The 20,663-nt window shown below is 43.1% G+C and overlaps 1 protein-coding gene across 1 annotated transcript; it reads right to left on the minus strand.

Moving 5' to 3' along the window:
* Positions 1-2,471: 2,471 nt before the first annotated feature.
* On the minus strand, positions 2,472-19,934 carry ncs1a (neuronal calcium sensor 1a). The gene is made up of 8 exons (XM_038971314.1): positions 19,634-19,934; positions 13,137-13,161; positions 9,031-9,169; positions 7,501-7,579; positions 6,361-6,449; positions 4,921-4,998; positions 4,354-4,472; positions 2,472-4,264 (listed from the first exon to the last, which is right to left on the minus strand). Exons 1-7 carry the CDS (start codon positions 19,695-19,697, stop codon positions 4,374-4,376), a joined length of 573 nt encoding a protein of 190 aa, XP_038827242.1. The 5' UTR covers positions 19,698-19,934; the 3' UTR covers positions 2,472-4,264; positions 4,354-4,373.
* Positions 19,935-20,663: the final 729 nt, after the last annotated feature.

Consider the following 20,663-nt stretch of genomic DNA (forward strand, 5'->3'; position numbering starts at 1 on the left):
AAGAGCGAGCCAACCAGCAAAACTGTGAAGGGCGGAACTCTGCACTGTGGTCGACTGTCGAGACCTATGTGTGCCGGTGTATACGGAGTGACAGCTCATCCGTTTCCAACTATTATTTTTAAGATGTTTTATTGACCAGTTAGGATATTATAACTGAGGAGAGTTTGTGCCAAAATAGCGGCTGGGCCATATGATTCGTTCCCACGCGGAAACAGGCAGATCATTTCTGAAATGCGGTAGTGTTAGCCACTAGATCAGATTTTGAATTTGAACATTTCACCATGGTTGTCATATTTGAGGTGATATGTCATGTTTTCACTGTTCTCATCATATCCTCGTTTTCTGTCTTCTAGTGACCGCAGCAATGGTGTTGGGGTATTTAATGGTATTTAATACCAGACAAGGCTAACTATGTCATGTTGGCTACCGCAACAAAGGGTACTACAACGCTCTGAATCAAAAAGCATGTGTTTGATTCAGCTAAGATGACTCTGTCTCAACTCAAAACATTTCCAAATATCTTTCAACAGTGTGTGATATAATACATTTTATTAATGTCATTATTCTGTGCTTTTGCTTGTAACGCAAACGGAAAACCATTAGAGCCCTGATGACCTCATAGTGAATATTGCATCATCATAAGATAATTTCACATGTATTTAAAGTAGGATGTCACGTTAGAATTGGAACGCTTGCCCACTTGCATATTAATGTTACATCATGTTACAAAAAACTGCTATTTCGCTTATTCTAAATAAAACTTTTAAGCATCACCATTTTATTTTGTTAAAATAGCATACGTTAGAGGCCAAGTTCACGTTTACAACATTGTTACTACTGTTTATCGGGCTAAAGTGATGCACTAATAGCTTAGCCTGTGGAAACAGCCTGATCGCTGCGTTCACCGTTCAATTCCAAGGGAGCGCATGAATGGCAACAACACCAGGATACAGTGTCCTTCGCTACCGCTTGCCAAATACTGCTGTCCCGCAGTTCAGTTACGCCGAGGCGCGTAGCTAGTATAGCCAGGACGACAACAAGCAGACGCATACAAGCAACAGTACACTGACATTCATCAAAAATAAACAATCGTCAGTTTTAAAACTGCAACTATTTGGAATAAAACTAACAGTGAAATCCACTGCGACTCAACAAATGGCTTCAAAATCTAAGTTCAAACTCTTGCGGTAGTTTAATGGTAAACCTATCGGTAGCTGGACTCCTAGCCACAACTTCAAAAGCATGCGGATATGGAAGGCAGAGCTCTTTCCCAATGCGTTTAAATGCACCGCAAACTGGTTTGAATTATGCGATTTCGGATAACTATTTACACCATACGCGAGAACGGTTTCATCACATGCCCAGTTTCAGTTATCACTGCAATACATATCTTTCCATCCTTCCACCTAGAGATAATATGCTCTTACTCCCTCAGGTACTGTCCTGCTCATTGTAAAAATGAACATGATGTACAGATTGGTTGTAAATAGGAAGCTACTATTGTAGATAGGAGAGGGTGAACTATTTTCATAACTTTGGGAATTCTGTGCCTCTTCTCTTTGGGGCGGCAGGTAGCCTAGTGGTTAGAGCGTTGGGCCAGTAACCGAACAAGGCAGTTAACCCACTGTTCCTATGCCGTCATTGTAAATAAGAATTTGTTCTTAACTGACTTGCCTAGTTAAATAAAGGTTATATATTTATATATTTTTTATTTTTTTATCTGAGTTAGTTTGACATCCCACAATTGGGGCATTGTGGGTATTCTCCATATTGCATTAGTCCGATTGGTTGAACTCTTCCCACTGAAACATACTAATAATTATTCCATAGTAGCAGAGGTGCTGAGTTTTTCAGACCATTTTTCTGTTCAATAGGCTACGCCGTGTACAGGTAATGTAACCTACCAAAATAAAAATATGTGTCCATACTGTTCATTTATTTTCTTAGTGTCTCACAGAATTCCTTTTCGAGGTTTGGGTGGTCACTTTGAAAATATGGATTTTGTGTTCACATTTTTGAAGTTGTAGCTTATTTCTGACACCCAGGGTTTTGAACGTTTTTTTATTTTTATTTTTAAAGTTTGCTGGTTATTTAGCAACGTCCAAAATCTTCTGGGTCGCATTTTTACAGCAATGCTAGTGGAAACTGAACCAGCTAGTGGTGCATACAAAAGCATGGGGCACATGAAGGAAAGCAGCTCTTTTATTTCAAACGCACTGAAGACAAAAACAACGACCATGTACTGAGCAAGGAGACCAACTGACATTTACATTTGTATGCCATTTTGGATTTGGGATGGTCAGTCAATGTTTTCACTTTCAATATCAAGAATAGTCTGTTCATAGTCTTGTCAACAATGAGCACTTTTATGTATAGTGTGAGGTTAACAGTTTATATTATTTACAGTATAGTGTCCTTAAATGCTGTGAGAATTGGTTTGATACCAAGGCAATTTGACAAACCTTGTCTAATCATATGATACTGAATTTAATAGAAAAATTTGTCAACAGCGATAAACTCAAATTCCTACTGATTAAGCCTACTGATTAAGCCTACATGACTTGCAGCTTGTTTCTTATCACACAGCATGCCACATACTGTACATTGGGTCACTCCAGATGCATCATGGTGAAAAATACTGAATGAAATCTGCAATTTGAGGATATCAACATACAAGGTCAATGGAAAGACCTTAAATTTGCCAACAGGTTTGTCTATGTACAGGTAAGATGAGTTTTTATACAGCTAATTTAAACACTTCTCTAACCATTCCCTCGACTACAGCAGTTGCCACTTCTCTCAAACTCTTAAAAACACCTATTCAATTGATATTTGTGAGAGAACAGTTTGTGCACAGTATTAAAAAAATTGAAGGAAAATCTATTTCACTGAAGTAGTAGCGATGGAATGACAAGCAAATTGTGCCCCAGTCATTACCATAGAGCGATGAAAAAAAAAAAAACATTAAAAAACACATCATTTTCTTTGTTGTGAAATGTTCACTGTCGGTGCATTGTCTAGTTCAATGGAGTGATAAGGAAAAGTAAAAGGGTCGCAAAATGCTTTTCTACCACAGAGGATGTATTACATATCAGGGTACTGACTTAAAACAACCAACCTGCCGATTATGGCTACAGTGCATATACCTTAGTATTTACACACAAACATAATGCGTCTAACATGCATTTGAAGTCATTTGCAAAGACATCTATTTGAACACTTATTTTGCATCGTACTTGTTGACATAGCGTTCAAGATTTCAATCAAGTTTCATATGATCCACAAACCCTGTCGTTCCACCCTTTTCCATCTCATACATTTATATTGTATGTCGCATGACCGCACAACGGTTCAGTTATGATGGGCATTTGAGAGAATACACTGATTATAGTGTGTCCGCAATTCAGTAGTGTAAGCCTCTAGGACTGCTCATAGACAAGCAACTGCTCAGCATTTAATCTCTATGCATCTCTATGTAATAGTTGGCTCAAACTCATACAGCATCTGTAATTGGGCCTTGTTCGCTTCGCAGTCTTTAGTTGGTGTTGAAATCAAAAACGTACTTCGACAATTAAAGCTTTGTGCGGCAGGAACATAGAATCAATATTAATTCATGCTGATGTCAAACATGAGCTGCTGTTATTTAAATCCAATTAAATAAATAAGGTTGACTTTCCCAAGCGTTCTAAAAGACAGTCAGCGTGTCAGTAGCAGTTTCTTGTCGTTGGCTGCAGCATATTGAACTGATGCTCTGTATCACAGAACATAAATACTGCTTAGATCCATGGTCCGTAGACAGGTAGCCTGTGTTCAGTCCCATGTTGTTCAATGTTCATTAGGCTTTACAATGGAATTTTTAAAAAGATGTTTCGCAACAAAACGAAAATGAAAATTTCTTATTGGACGAAGTCCAGGTAGTCCCACCCTGTTTGTCTACTTTTCCTGTTTGGTGCCTTATGAACCCTGGCCCTTCTTCCTCCCACAGAAAAGTACCTAACTTCCTTCTGTCTCTCAGAGAAATGTCTTGTAAGCACATCGACGGCACTAGCTTCTGCGAAGGCGAACGAGTTTGTGGTTGTTGAATTTACTCTAATCCTGGAAACCATGATGATGATGATGATGATGATGATGAATGATTGACAGCAGCGGCCCACCATTGTCAGCTTCCCTAAAAGGCTGAGGAGGAGTCAGAGGACGAGACAGGTAGCAGACTCCATCACTCACTTAGCAGGGTAACACCACGTTAACAGGCCATCACGGACAACTGTCGTGGGAAGAAAAGAGATACATGTATAGGAGGTGAAACTGTAAAATGTTCTTGTAAATCATAATTTGAGAGGATGTGGTACTCACTGTGGGGAGTGTACTCACTGCTACACCAGCCCGTCGTACAGCGATAGAGCCTGGACGATGGACGGGTCTGCTTTGGAGCCCTCCTGGAATTCCTTCAGGGTCAACAATCCGTCTGCGTTCTGAAAAACAACAAATCCTCACATTTGAATAATACCTTATTACATATTACCGAAAGGATAATGGCTGGACTGCTGTTCAATATTTAAACCAGTAGAGGGCACTCTTCGTCAGTCTCAGCATAGTGTATAACAGCCTATTTACTGCACCCTTATACAACCCAATCAGTCAGCGTTGGTCTGGCCCAGTTCCGAATGCCTCTTCAGAGAGTATCTAACTCCATTGGGTTTGATAAGGAGTCTCTCTGACAAAAAGCCTCAGGGCTTGGGCTAGCTAGTGCCTCCTTGAGGGGGGCATCAGAGTTTTCCGACTGAAAACAGGCCTGCTATGTGAGCAGTGCCAGCCGCACAGGGCACATGTATCCTCCTGAGGAGGCTAGGAAGATACATTGGAGCCGTTGGCCTATCTTTCACATGCATTAGACAGGTGTGTGTGATTGGTTTACTCTACCTTGTCCATCATGGCAAAGATTCGGTCCACTCTTTTCTCTGGTGTGTTTTCTTCCTCAGGCAATTCCACCGTGTTCCCCTTTTTTGTGACAAAATGTTACATTTTATTTCATTTAACATATGCATGGTAACACAGACGACAAACCCCCCCCCCCCTCCACCCTCACAGGCCCTTTTTACAGAAAATATCACAAATTGCAGATCATAACAATTCTATTTTTTTAACAACAGAAGTTAATAACTCAACATTTGCCTCTTTAGCACCATGCATGCAGGACACAGAAAGATCCAGTTTGCAATGTTCATAAATGAAAGCACACATTGACATAATGGCAGAGAGTGAAGCTCCTGCCAATGTAAAGCAATCATTTTTTGCGCTGCTGTAATTCTGGCAAGACATATTCGCTTTTCACAAACAGTAAGAGCCATGGAAGAACAGTGATTGACAGTAGTGGTGTTGGTGAAAAGGGAATATTTTTTTGCAACAATGGTGGATAAAGACATCGAAACCTGATTCGAAAATGAGGAGACCTCTGGACATTCATGAAACCATATGCAAAAAAGTGCCTTGGGAACCATGGGGGCAGAGCAAACAATTTGGAACGGGAATTATTTTAATTTGAAATATTTTACGTGGTGTGGTGTATAGTCAATGTATGAAATTAAAATCGGTCATCTGATGATTGTGATTTCTTGATGATAATGAGATGTTGGAACAGGCCGAGCAGCAGTTGACGGCAGTCTTGTAAGGATAGATCCCTACACCATTGTGTGTTAAGGGATAGAGGTTTATTTGCAGCTGTCAGAAAGTATGTATATCATTTATAGACTAAGGCCGGTATTCAATCCGATCAGAGGAAGAGATGTGTTATAGCACGCTTGACATTTAAAGGTAGTCCTAATTTCCAATTGAGCCGACGTATGCAGTATTTACCGTGAATGCAGTCTCTGCAAATCCGGGAACATTGCCTTTAAAAGGTGCATAATTGACAAAGTGAGATCGGACTGAATCCAATGAGCAGTTGATCAAGCATAGTTTTTTTTACAGGATTCGTAGTTAGCTCTGTTCCCCATGGTGCACCATAAGCCCGGAGCACTGCCCATAGCTGCAAATAAACAAAAAGAGGTCCCTGGTAAATTATATTGACGTTGTACCCACCGTGTTCCCCTGTACGCGCGGCTGCGCGCAAACAAACAAACACACACACATAAATGCCTCAGTTACCTGCATGAAATTACGTAATATTTATTTAAATGCTATACACTACACGGGACAAGGTATCATCTAAACTGTCTCAAAATGGCTCACTTAAGAGCAACAACCAGACGTTCCCATTGAAATGTTGAAATACTGATTATGATGCTCCGTACCCATCAACTAAATTACGAGAATAGATCAAAGCTGAATATTTGATGTTGAGACAACCGAGGAAGGACTTACCACCATCTGGTAAATGGCGTCCACAATATTCAGCATCTCATCCCGGGTTATGTAACCGTCGTTATCCAGGTCGTAAAGCTTGAAGGCCCCTGCAAAAGCCATAAACAGCACATGAAGGAAACTTTTTTTTTAACCCGGTTTTTCTCCCCAATTTCGTGGTAACCAATTGGTAGTTACAGTCTTGTCTCATCGCTGCAACTCCCGTACAGACTCAGGAGAGGCGAAGGTCGAGAGCCGTGCGTCCCCCAAAACACAACCCAGCCAAGCCGCACTGCCTCTTGACACAATGCCCACTTAACCCGGAAGCCAGCCACACCAATGTGTCAGAGGAAACACATTACACCTGGTGACAGTGTCATCGTGCACTGCACACAGCCCACCACAGGAGTCACTAGTGCGCGATGGGACGAGGACATCCCTGCCAGCCAAACCCTCCCCTAACCCGGACGACACTGGGCCAATTGTGCGCCACCTCATGGGTCTCCCGGTCGCGGCTGGCTGCGACAGAGCCTGGACTCGAACCCAGCTAGCACTGTGATGCAGTGCCTTAGACCACTACGCCACTCGGGAGGCCCAGAGGAAACTTTTTATATATTCGTTAGGACTGCTAATATATACAGTAAGGTGACACCTAATTTCACTACGATTGAAATGCATCCTAATACCTCTCTACCTGTTAGCCAATTACTGCATCAACAACTGTCAGCAGTTGATCAACTCCTGCTAATGACCTGAGGCGTGCAGAGGTGTGGCTGTGTGTGACAGTGAGGGAGCATCAGCATGTGTGAAACAGGGTGTGTGTACGTGTGAGAAAGTGTGTCAGTATAGCTCGACACTGTGCATACATAGCGTTTATTCCTGTTATCCCTGCCGTTCAGCTACAACGACAGCTGTGACCACCTACAGGCGTCTGGGAAGATTAGAGATCACCTTGTTGATGCAGGAGCCAACATGACTAGGTCAAAGGTCAGTGTGAGGAAATGGTAATGCAAAGCAGTGAGAGAACGGGATAGGGAGAGAGAAAGAGAGGGAATTGGTGTGTTATTTTTATTGCTGTTGCTGACTGGGTTTGAACCTGGGTCGACTGCGCTAGCCTGCTGAGCTAAAGCTTAGGCCCTAGGATATTTTCTCCAGGCTTACATCTGAGCTTCTCGTCCAGGGTCCCTCTGGAGGTGACCGACAGGGCCTGGATGAACTCGGCAAACTCAATACGTCCATCCTGCAGAGAAACAGAAGGAGAGAGGGAGATAAAGAGTTAGTACAAGAAAAGTGGAGGGAAGGAGAGAGACCGTGGAGGGAAGGAGAGAGACCGTGGAGGGAAGGAGGGAGACCGTGGAGGGAAGGAGAGAGACCGTGGAGGGAAGGAGAGAGACCGTGGAGGGAAGGAGAGAGACCGTGAAGGGAAGGAGAGAGACCGTGAAGGGAAGGAGAGAGACAGTGGAGTGGAGGGAAGGAGAGAGACTGTGGAGTGGAGTGGAGGGAAGGAGAGAGACAGTGGAGTGGAGGGAAGGAGAGAGACAGTGGAGTGGAGGGAAGGGAAGGAGAGGGACAGTGGAGTGGAGGGAAGGGAAGGAGAGAGACAGTGGAGTGGAGGGGAGGGAAGGAGAGAGACAGTGGAGTGGAGGGAAGGAGAGACAGTGGAGTGGAGGGAAGGAGAGACAGTGGAGTGGAGGGAAGGAGAGACAGTGGAGTGGAGGGAAGGAGAGAGACAGCGGAGGGAAGGAGAGAGACAGCGGAGGGAAGGAAGGAGAGAGACAGCGGAGGGAAGGAAGGAGAGAGACAGCGGAGGGAAGGAAGGAGAGAGACAGCGGAGGGAAGGAAGGAGAGAGACAGCGGAGGGAAGGAAGGAGAGAGACAGCGGAGGGAAGGAAGGAGAGAGACAGCGGAGGGAAGGAAGGAGAGAGACAGCGGAGGGAAGGAGAGAGACAGCGGAGGGAAGGAGAGAGACAGTGGAAGGAAGATGTAGGGGAGCTCAGGGTGCACCCCCCCCTCCAAAAAACACATACAAATTGTTCAAAAAGTAGTATACTGGGTCTTTAATAGTCCTGTTTTAGTGGACCGATATAGCCCCCCCCCCCCCCCCCCCCCCCATTATGGTAAAGCATGTTTGAAAGAGGGACGAAGGATATGGAGAGATGAACATGAAAGTGATAGACGCATAACCAAAGAAACAGTCACAGCCATACAGGAGAGAATAATTGACCAGACACAGAAACAGGCTATTTTCTCCACAGAAGAGTGAGAGACCAACCATTCAATCTAATCTCACAAATGGCTCTCGGAAAGATAGCAGACAAAATAACTGGAGTCTGGCTTCTCAATGGAAATGACTGCAGACAGAGAGGACACTTAAAGCAAGCAAACATTTTTTAAGCCATTTAGCAAAGGCTTTTATCCAAAGAGACTTAGTCTTGCGTGCATACAGCTTTTACATATGGGTGGTCCCTGGAATCAAACCCATAGTGCAAGCGGCATGCTCAACCAACTGCGCTACAGAGGACCAGTACATTAGCCATGACATAACCATTTCAGTTGTGCAATGGAACCCAATCCAAGCATTTTCTAAGGGATGTTAAGTGATGTCCTTTCATACACTAAGCCAGTAAGGGTGTTAATTGGCTTGTAAGAAAATAAAGTGAACAAAAATGCAGTCCGCAGGCAGCCTGTTACCTTGTTCTCGTCAAACACATTGAAAACGAAGCTGGCGAACTTGGTGGGGTCACCGAATGGGAAGAATTGCTTGTAGATCTTCTGGAAGCCAGCTGAATCCAACTGACCACTAGGACAGTCCTTAATAAAACCCTTATACCTGGGGGTGGATGGAGGGAGGAATGGGGAAAGGAAGGAGAGGGGGATGCCCAGGAAGAGTGGAGGGAGGAGAGAAAAGAGAGAGGTGGTGAGTGGTGAATCGTTGAATGGAACAATTACTTCATTCAGTGTGACTGATGAAACTCATTCCTAAAGTAAGGATCCCTGAGGCCTGCTAGAAAGATCTGATAAAGAACGTCCTGCTATCAAGTAGCACAATGATAAGAGCGTTGTCTGCTTGAAAGGAGGCATAATAAACAAATCAAATATCCCAAACATACTGCACCAATGTGTCGGAGGAAACACTGTTCAACAGGTCAGCCTGCAGGCTCCCGGCCCGCCACAAGGAGTCGCTAGAGCACGATGAGCCAAGTAAAGCCAAACCCTCCCCTAACCCAGACAACGCTGGGCCAATTGTGCGCCCCCTTATGGGACTCCCGGCCACGGCCGGTTGTGACCCAGCCTGGGATCGAACCCGGGTCTGTAGTGAAGCCTCAAGCACTGCGATGCAGTGCCTTAGACCGCTGCGTCCCCCGGTAGGCCTGCACCCCTTTTTTCAATACTCAACACAGTGGTTCTCAATCGTGGGCCTGGGGACCCAAAGGGGTGCATTTTTGTGTTTGCGCTAGTGATTCACATGATTAAAATCAACAACTCCTCATCAGGCTTTGATGATTTGAATCAGATGTGTAGTGCTAGGGCAACAAAAAAAAAGTGCACCCCTTTGGGTCCCCAGGCCCAGGATTGAGAACCAGTGCTCTAGCATGATACTGAGCCTTTTTCTAAAATGTTTTATGAGATTGGAGAACACATTAGTAGGGATCTTAGACCATTCCTCCATACTGAATATTTTCAGATCCTTCATCATTTGTTTGTTCTTATGGACTGTCCTCTTCAATTCAAACCACAGGTTTTCAATGGGGTTCAAGTCCAGAGACTGAGATGGCCATTGCAAAATGCTGATTTTATGGTCAATTAACAATTTCTTTGTGGATTTTGATTGGTGCTTGTGGTTATTATCTTGCTGGTAGTTTCAGCCTCCTCGCAGAGGCAACCAGGTTTTGGGCTAAAATGTCCTGGTACTTGGTAAAGTTCATTGTGCCGTTGACCTTAACAAGGACCCCAGAACCAGAGGATGCAAAATAGCCCCATAACATAAAATCCACCACCATATTTTAACCGTAGGAATGAGGTACTTTTCTGCATACGCTTCTATTTTTCAACGCCAAACCCACCACTGGTGTGCTTGGCCAAAGAGCTCTATGTTCATGTCACCCTTGCACCACTAAGCCAAGTGCCAATGCCGTTGATCAAACTCCCGGCGCTCTTACCTTACTGCTACTCAAACAAAACTACTCCTAGCCTTGAGAAAGACCACAGTCTTTCATCCAAAACCACACTGTTCAGTAATTTTACTTTCCCACACTGTATCTGAACGAGGAAGAGATGAGGGACTGACACTGCTCCCACAAAAGGGTGTAAGCAGTAGGCTCACTAGTGGATGACAGCGACAGCCCCTGTTTTATTACCGTTTGATGTGTTGTTTGCCTACTCGGCAGACGATTCCCTGGCAGACGATTCCCTGGCATTGTGATTTGTAATCTCTCGCTCGGCTCTATTCATGTCAGCTAGCTAGCACTGTAAACGCTTTGGGTGAGAATCTTCTTCCAGCACTGACTTTACAGCACGGGGTGATGCAAAATCACTTCAAAGACAAGCGAGGCAAAATAGGGATCGGCAGGGTATTGTGGTTGGTGGCGGGCGGAGAAGTTTGTGTGTGTGTGTGTTGTCTCTTTCCAATGGCTTCCTCTCACAGTATGATCTGTGAGCTGTGATAGAAGCTCTCGTAGGCCTTTTTGCAGCTATAGACAGAGACAAACACATTTCAGTCTAGCCCAACTCACAAAGATATGACTGGGGACAGGGGCATGAATGGGTACTGGGGACAGGGGCATGAATGGGTACTGGGTACAGGGGCATGCCTGGGGACAGGGGCGGGACTGGAGCATGAGTGGGGACTGGGGCATGACTGGGGACTGGGGCATGACTGGGGACTGGGGCATGAATGGGTACTGGGGACTGGGGCATGAATGGGTACTGGGGACAGGGGCATGAATGGGTACTGGGGACAGGGGCATGACTGGGGACTGGGGACTGGGGCATGAGCGGGGACTGGGGACTGGGGCATGAATGGGTACTGGGGACAGGGGCATGAATGGGTACTGGGTACAGGGGCATGCATGGGGACTGGGGCATGACTGGGGAGCATCAGAGTAAAAGCTGTGAGGGGTCAGTTGCTGTCTCTCCTTCTTCTTCTGACTGCTCTTCCTCCTTTGAGTCTACATGTCATGTCGTTCAGTAACATGTCTCTCCGCGGTTCTCGATAAGTTTCTTATCAGAGTGGGAACTCGACCCAGTGTCAACAGCTATCCATCTGTGGTGTGTACGGGGAGCCACAAGAGGGGGAGCCACGGAGCTTGGCACAAGCAGCAAAGTATTTGGAAATCAGAAAGGTTATGAGGTCAAAATAACCTAGCACTGGTCTGAGGTGATGCGTTGCGACAGAAACGTCCTTTGTTTTGATTGGCTATGTCGAACATAAATGTTTAGCTGCTTTTGCGACACCACATCTCTTATGTTCTGCTCTTATGGCCAGTTTCAACGCATTGCATGTGTCTGTAAACTTCACTCAATACTCATTGATATGTTTTACTTATTTAAGTTGTCCTACGGCCAATCGTGCGTGTTTTATTTTTCATAAAAACAGTGAGTTCTGCCTAAATTTAGTAATGAATCTGGCGACCGGCAAAACGGGTAACCAATCGGAAGCTGGCCGCAACATCAGAACACAACACCACCTTCGTAACCCCAGAGACTAGCCAGAGGTTATAATGACTATGAGGAGATAACGACAGGGTTGTATACGGCTACCAAGGCAGCAGCTTCTCAGGGTGTGGCCCTCTGGCTACAGGCTGAGGGCCAGGCTGGTCTAGCGAGGTTATGTCTGCAGCTGCCACAACTAGTGGAGGTGCCAGAAAAGTCTCAGGCAGGAGAGCTGTGCCACTGGGCTGTGTTGTGGTACCTGGCCCACGTACATATGTGTGTGGCCTGACACCTCAGCCAACACACTGAGTCTGGGCACAGAGCCTGGCCAGCCCACCACCATACCTCAGAGGATGGCCAATGATGGATTGTTTTCATCAAGCCCTTTTCACTAGGTTTCACAGTGTTCTTTCTCCCCACTGTATGGGCATAGAAGTCAACCCATCCAATGCCAAATTGGGTGAAACACGGCAGCCATTTTGTGACTGAGCGCTCACCACACTTTATAGTGGAGGAGAAAGCAGTGATTTTGCCTATTTGAGGCAGGGGATAGTTATAGGGCATTGCTACTACATTACTGTGACGGGCCAGGTATGAAATGTAGAAAGGACACCCATTGTCTTGTGATGTCACAGGATCTTTACCAACCACCTCAATTTAACGTCTCATTCGAAGGACGGTGTCTGTCCAAATTCAACTCGAGGCATCAGCTACAATACTTTGAAAGCTGTAACGCCTTACAAAGAGCCTTCTATTTCAAGATGTGGTTATGAAAACCCAGTGATGCATTCGGGTGTCCATGGTAACGAGGGCTGAACAGGAAGGTTGTTGTAACATAAACACTGTAGGAGTTTGCTGAAGGTTTTAGCGTTCCACAAATATGGTCGATGCAAAATCGACAAAACAGAGAGTGCCACTGATTTCTGGTGCCGACTATAATGCCAGCTGACTCACCACCGACAGCTGTTGTGCCCTTGAACAAGGCACTTAACCCCAAACCTGCTCCAGGGGTGCAGTGCAGCAGTTGAACCTGAGGTTTTCACAGATGTATTGCATTGTTGTTGACTGACGGTACACAAGTATAATGGAGCATTTGCAATACGGGGTTGACTTAGTTGTTATCTGAGACAATAAGAGAAACTTACCATTGTTGTACCTCTTTTTCTGTGACTGCAGACAGAAAACAGAGAAAAGGAGATTGTTAGAAGATGAAGAAATGGACATAAAGACAACACACAAGACCGACAGGAGGTTTTCACTGTTGGCTGCTTCATATGTTATTGTCGCTGGAATAACTTACATCTGCTGGGAGTGAAATGCTATGTGTAGCCCTGCTCATCTTAATCATTTAAAGATAACATATATACATAAAAAGCCTAAATAAAAGGTAGAGAATGTATGAATAATGAAACTCCCCTATGGAGTGATTTTAGTGCCAACAGAAAGTCTATTTCTTAACACAAATTCAAAATGAAGAAATTCAGATTCAATTTCTGGTGCAACTAATATAACTCCATACATCTCTATACCATCCTGGTTTACCATAGCTGTGTTTTCCCTCCTATAAGAATGAACATCAATACATGATAAATGTTAACACCATGTGCACTGTTAACAAGTGTATATTCTGTTATTATTATGTTATTACTCCAGATATCAGCGTTCACCAATTGTATTTATCAGGAGTCAACTGCATTTGTTAAAACCTAGGTATTTTCTGACAAACGATTATTTTTCTTATGAGTTCCTGACAAATGGCAAAGCAACAGCACCACAAGTCCACGACCTCAACTCAAACATCTTCCAACGTTAGAATGAGTTCTATGCTCAGACTCCAGCTACGGGGCCTTTTGAACCAAATCTGCCATTAAACATTACAGTGAATACGGTGAGCATTTCCAGAGAGAATGACAATGACATGGCTCTATTAGGCTCTTCTTTCTAAGGCTAAGGGGGCCAAGGTGACATCACAGTAGAGATGGGGACCAATTATGTGATTTATGGTTAGTACAAGCGCAGCATTAGAAAACGTCCAGTACATTGGTTCTATTTGGATGGGCTTGCACGGGCCTCCATCACCATTCTGTTGACAGCACAGGCAGCTTAGTGATGAAATCAACTTAATGGGCTGCCTCTGTTCTTCAGAAAGAGACAGATGCCAGTTTGCATAGCATCAGAGTGTTTAAAACTCAAGAGAGATATTGAGACAGCACTTGACCTAATAGTGGATCAAGAACAGTGGAGCAGGAACTTCATTGCCCCCTCCCCCAAAAAACAGAAACCTACTGCCATTGGATACACTACAGTTCAAATGTGAACATTTCTGACATGATGCCATTGAGATGTGAGGTCTACCTTAAAATAACAGATCTCCATACTTCCTAATCTCCTTTACTCAGTCGTACAGGTGGAAGAAAAAAAACATCCAACTTCATTAAATAAAATCTACTACCTTGGGTCCGGGAACAAAAACCTTGTGGGCTCACGGAAGCAATTCATCTCCATGGAAACCAGAGAACATATGTATAGCAGCGGGAACAAAAGGTAGAGCTGCAGTAGACAATAAGAAATGTTCTGACTGTGTGAGTGCAGAACGTATATGAGTGAGAGAGTATTAAAAATGAGTTATTAGCCTGCAATTGGTGGCAGCAGTGGGATGTTATGCTGTTGTTAAACAATACTCCCTGTTTATGGTCAAGGTATATGTCACGCTCCATACCAGATAAGCCGATCGATCTGGGCCAGGCTTAGGTTCAATTTCCATGCAGATAGGTAGGTAGTACACTCGTAGAAAAAAGGGTTACAAAAGGGTTCTTCGGCTGTTCCCCATAGGAGAGCCCTTTTTGGTTCCAGGTAGAACCCTCTGTAGAAAGGATTCTACATGGAACCCAAAGGGGTTCTACCTGCAACCAAAAAGGGTTCTTCAAAGGGTTCTCCTATGGGGACATCCAAAGAACCCTTTAAGGGTGTAGGAGGAGGAGAGTACTGGGAGGAGGAAAGTAGGGGGAGGAGGAAGGGAGAAGGACAGTAGGGGGAAACAAAGAAAGAGGGAGGCTTTAAAAGGATAAAATATAGGGAGTGAGCCTCTCCAAGCGAAGGGCAGAGCAATAAGAAATAAGACGAGCTGCAGTCGTGCTGAAAAGAAGAGGACAGAGTGGAAGAGAGTAGGGAGAGGAAGCAACAAGAAAGAGGCAGACAGAGAGAAAAAAGGGAAGAACAAAGGAAGAGCTAGATGGAAAGGGGAGAAGGGGAGTGAGAAGCAGGAGGGATGACTAGACCTAGAACGTGCATAGTGCAGAGCTATCGAAAGCTTTGTGGATCAGTGTGTGCACGTGTGCATGGTATAGTGAGTTTGACTGTTGCTTGTGCTGATGGATTGAGGCGATATGATCCTTTGAGCCAATGTGTATGACTGTGTGTGCAGTATGGAGAGAGTGTGTGTACTGTGTGTGTGGGTGGGCGTGTTAATGGCTTTAGCGGAGGCTGGCCCTTAGAGCTATGCCAATGAGAACCTAATTATACCCTTCCATTTCTCAAGGAAAAACAATTACAGAGTAAAAAGAAACTGAGCAGAAAACAGGAGAAGCTTGCATAATCTGACAACAGCAAGATCATGCAAGACTGCAAAAAAGGGCTTTATAAATACATTTGATTGACTGATTTCAACAAGTCAACCAACTAAATCAGCTAACTCAAAACCCATTTACGCCAGCCCCCTAGGTTATCACCAGTAACCCTGCACATTGATTTGGTACTGACCTGTATATAGAGTATATTCTCGTGTGTTTTTATTATTACTGCACTGACCAATAAAACCTGATTTGATTATTTGTATCTTATCTTCTTACCTTTGATATTTAGTACGGCATTGTTGGGAAAGAGCTTGCAAGTAAGCATTTCACTGTACACCTGTTGTGATTACACCTGTTGTATCCTGTGTACTTGACAAATAAACTTTGATTTTATCTGATTGATTTGTCATGTCTTAGTGGACAAAATCAGGGTTTCCCAAACTGTCCTGGGGCCCTCTCTTGGTGCACCTTTAGTTTTTTGCCCCAGCACTCACTATACAGCTGACTCAAATAACCAACTCATCATCAAGCTTTGGTTATTTGAATCAGCTGTGTAGTGCTGGAGCAAAAACCAAAACGTGCACCCAGGGGGGACCCCAGGACCAAGTTTGGGAAACTCTAGACTAAATTACCTCAGTGAGAGATGTGTAGTAAACGAAAGCTGGTTTCTCATCATTCCTTTTTGCATGCCCAGCTCTTTCCTCCTCAGGACTGAATAGACTTCCATGACAAATTCACTCTCCAGAGTATATGAGAGCCATCTTAAGTGCTTCTCGTCATATCGCTATCACCCTGCATTAAAATTGAAACATTGACTGTGGTGAATGCTGATTGCTGAGGCAATGAGACTAAATGGAAGTCATCTCCCTGTGATGAAGATGCATACAGAACCAAAGAGTGATGTCTCAACCGCACCCTCTCCCCGACAGCACTTTAGGTTGGCATACTGCTATAATTAGGAAACGCGAGACCCCGTGTGAGAGCATGAAATTAGCCCCTTTGACATGCTCGCTTCCCTTCTCAATAGGGGGCGTCTTCATCCACACATACACACACACTAGTTCACACGTTACGCCTCACCATGAAAGATGTCTCTTGCCATTACATACATTCAAACACAGGAACATAATCTTCTGATTTATTTCTGTGAAATCTCTTCTGAATTCTAACTAGCTAACAAATTATCAAGGCTGAGCAGAGAAGCTTAAATATGCACTATGTGGAAATCGGTCCATTTCCTGGTTGCAAAAATGTGTATAGTTCGCTCAATTCAGAGAATCATTGTCGCATCTAAACCGCTGTGAAATATCTTTTCCTTAACCAAAGATATTTTATTTTCAGCTGTTTGAAGCTGGTGTTAAAAACCGAATGTAAATGCAAAAATGAAATAATGGGAAGGATAGAAATAGCGCACAAAGAACAGATCTACCGCTTCGTAGACTTTTTTATTTAATTTAATTTTTTTCACCTATATTTAACCAGGAAAGCTTCTTAGACTTGCTTTCAATGAGAATGACAGGTCTATAACACACATTTCTATGTGAATTTGGTTGGGTCGCACAAAAAGTGACATATTTCAGCTTTATTATCTAAAACTACCACCAGGACATATACTGTACATCAGTAATTGTCTGGTAATAAATGTCAACTCCAAATAGTTAATGATGACAATAATAGATTTGATTTAAAAAGCACTTTTCATAACAACAACGATTATGGTGACATCCTTACCGCCCATGTAAGGTGACATATTACTATTGTCAGGTGAAATTGTTGCATACAGCACCTTTAAAGATGCACTATGCAGAAATCGCACCGTCAATTCCTGGTTGCTAAAATTAGAATTATGCGCCTTATTTCAGTTTATGTGACTAAACAAGGAAGTATAGTGTAGAGCAGGGATCATGAACTAGATTCAGCTGCGGGCTAATTTTTTTCTGGAGCAAATGGTCGGGGGGCCGGAACATAATTACAAATAATTTGTAGACTGCAAATGAACCGCAAGAAGCCCAAACAGATATAATATTGGAATAAAACATAATAATTTCAAACCTTGCTTACATTTGTTTATGATCATGTGTCTTTCTATTATTCTTGGAAATACATGGGAACAGATTTGCCAAATTAAAATCACTTGATGCTGATTTCCTAGTGATTTTAATGTATTTTATATCCAACAATGAAAATTGAACAAATAAAAATATATTTATTTTTGTTTTGCTCAGAAAACTTAGGGTGCCTTCAAACTCATCTCTGGACCTCGAAGCTGGTTCCACTGCATTTTTTCATTGTCCCCCTTTAATCAGGGACTGATTTGGATCTGGGACACCAGGTGTGTGCAATTAATTGGGGCGGCAGGTAGCCTAGTGGTTAGAGCGTTGGACTAGTAACCAAAAGGTTGTAAAATTGAATCCCCGAGCTGACAAGGTTAAAAAATCTGTTGTTCTGCCCCTGAACAAGTTAACCCACTGTTCCTAGGCCGTCATTGAAAATAAGAATTTGTTCTTAACTGACTTGCATAGTTAAATAAAGGTTAACAAATGTACAAAAAAATATCAGGTAGAACAGAAAACTAGCAGGTTCTGGACTCGTGGGGTAAGAGTTGAATAACCCTGCTGTAGAGAATGATTGTATCTAAACCGCTGTGAAATATCTCTTTAATAATGGGAAGCATAGAAATAGCGCACATAGGCCAGATATACTGCTTCTTAGACTTGATTGCAATGAGAATGACAGATCTATAACACACATTTCTGAATGAATTTGGTCAAGTCACCCAAAAAGTTACATATTGCAGCTTTAAATATTGTGTTTTTTCAGAAGATACAAAAGAAGGTAGCTTTTGAGAATTTCAACCATCTCATTGAGTGTTCTTGACCAGAGAAACAGTGAGACATAACAGACATGATAGTCGGCTTTTATCGTTATCCGCAAGAGTTTACCTTCACTCCGTGGGGGTGTTCCTCGAGGTCTGGTTCAACCTTTGACCCTGCTAAAGGTCAGAGTTTATCTCTGTTAGTATGGTGGTGAGTGATAAATAAGCCACACACACTACTGTAGGGGAAAGCATTCCGCTGACACCATGTAGACATATCTATTGCCTGTAAAGGTTTCTCAAAAGGACAGATACAGCTATTTAGTTATTGCTTTACTTGATTCAATTTTAGCCTACTCTGATTTAGTGCAACATATTATTTGGTCGACATTGTTCTAGAGCATGGCTTCATAATCTTCATCAGAAGTATTGCATCAAGTGCTAAGCAGATTTCGAGTGACTACTGAGTCTCTAACGTGTATTAGCACACCTGAGGGAAAGCCATTCAATCTGAGAGGAAGATGTACTACAATGGTTGCTGTGTCCATGTCTTCAAACCACATTACCGAATGGCTATCACCTTCCAAAGGCTGTACGACCAATTTACAACAGTGTAATAAACTGAAATACTTTTCAGATATTCAATATATATGATTTAATGAGTCTCTCTTTAGTTGGGGATTTGAGATTTGCTCGTTAACATCTTAATGTCCAAATGTGTAGTATGGCAGGAGTAGCTGAAAAGTTTACATAGCAAAGAAAGTTGCATAATTGTCTCCCACCATAGGATCGTCATTACACATGTGTCTTTCTTTCTATTTACTTGGCTTTTGCATACAATTAATCACTATCCACGACCTGGACAAAGCACCTTACCTGATGATCACTTGGCTGTCTCTCAACAACAGTGTGCTGATAGCCTGCTTTAAAGTCAAGGATCGCAACCAACGGGTAAGTCATGTCATTTTACCTAAGGCTCTATTGTAAAATGCTAGATTCATTTCAAGGCATCCTCTTCTGTAGCAATAGATACATTCAATACAATCAAATGTTAATGTTTTTTAAGGTTGGGACATCAAAGACAGCACAGAACAGTGGCGGTTGGAGAGGGAATGAGAAAGTAAAAAAAAAAAAAAAAAGTGTTAAAAAAAAGAGGAAAAAGGTCTGCTATATTAAGACATAGACTGGTAGAAAAGAGAAAAGGGATCAATGAAAAGTCTAACCTAAAGACATAGAAAGAGAGTGCTATACTTACAGTAGGTTTTCCTGGTCAGCTCCTCCACCATCTCAGGCTTTAGTTTGCTGTTGGACTTCCCCATAGCTCAAGCATATGCCTTTAAGCCTTTCTCCACGTGCTTTAAAAGACTCCCAGTTCTGCCACCTTCATTACCATTAAAAAAATATATATATATAATCAAAAAATACTTCTTAATGTCTTGCTCTTCAAGTATCAGACAAAAAATGAAGTGGAATTATAGAAAACATGTAATAAAAACGAGCAGGAAAAGGCAAAAAATGCTATGAAAGAGCAGCAGTAGCGTTAGTCTCTCCTCTCGGCGTAGCAGGATGAGTCTGGAGAGAGGAGGGCTGTAGCCTGTAATCCACTCAGCCGTGTCCCTCCTGCTTCCTGCAATCCTGCCTTGCTGCTGCTGGAACACCCTACTGGGAATAGGGTGGAAGAGAGGAGGGAGTGTGTGAGTGTGTGTATACAGTATGTGTGTGTGTGTGTGGCCAGCCGGGGATGTGTTGATACTGTTCGCCCCTGGCAACAGGAGCCACTCCTCCTCATGTACTCTCTCTCTCTATGTATACAGAGCCTTCAGAAAGTATTCACACCCCTTGACTTTTTCTACATTTTGTTGTGTTACAAACTGGGATTCAAATGGATTTGTCATTTTTTGTCAACAATCTACACAAAATTATCTGTAATGTCAAAGAGGAAGAAAAATTCTAACATTGTAAAGAAATTAAAATAAAACACTAATATATCTTGATTAGATAAGTATTCAACCACCTGAGTCAATACATGTTAGAATCACCTTTGGCAGTGATTACAGTCTTTCTGGGTAAGTCTCTAAGAGCTTTGCACGCCTGGATTGTAAAATATTTGCACATTATTCTTGTTAAAATTCTTCTAGCTCTGTCAAGTTGGTTGTTGTTCATAGCTAAACAGCCATTTTCAAGTCTTGCCATCAATTTTCAAGCCGATTTAAGTCAAAACTGTAACTCGGCCACTCAGGAACATTCAATGTTGTCTTAGTAAGCAACTCCAGCGTATATTTGGC

Source organism: Salvelinus namaycush, chromosome 31, assembly GCF_016432855.1.
Source record: "Salvelinus namaycush isolate Seneca chromosome 31, SaNama_1.0, whole genome shotgun sequence".
In the NCBI taxonomy this organism is placed as follows: domain Eukaryota; kingdom Metazoa; phylum Chordata; class Actinopteri; order Salmoniformes; family Salmonidae; genus Salvelinus; species Salvelinus namaycush.

Bases quoted from the DNA above. Each gene is read 5' to 3' on its own strand.
- ncs1a (XM_038971314.1), bottom strand. From the start codon at position 19,697: ATGGGGAAGTCCAACAGCAAACTAAAGCCTGAGATGGTGGAGGAGCTG. The intron at 9,170-13,136 runs GTAAGTTTCTCT...ATCCACCCCCAG, and splicing joins GAAAAAGAGGTACAACAATG to GTATAAGGGTTTTATTAAGG. The intron at 4,473-4,920 runs GTAGAGTAAACC...GTTGTTTTTCAG, and splicing joins TCTTTGCCATGATGGACAAG to AACGCAGACGGATTGTTGAC.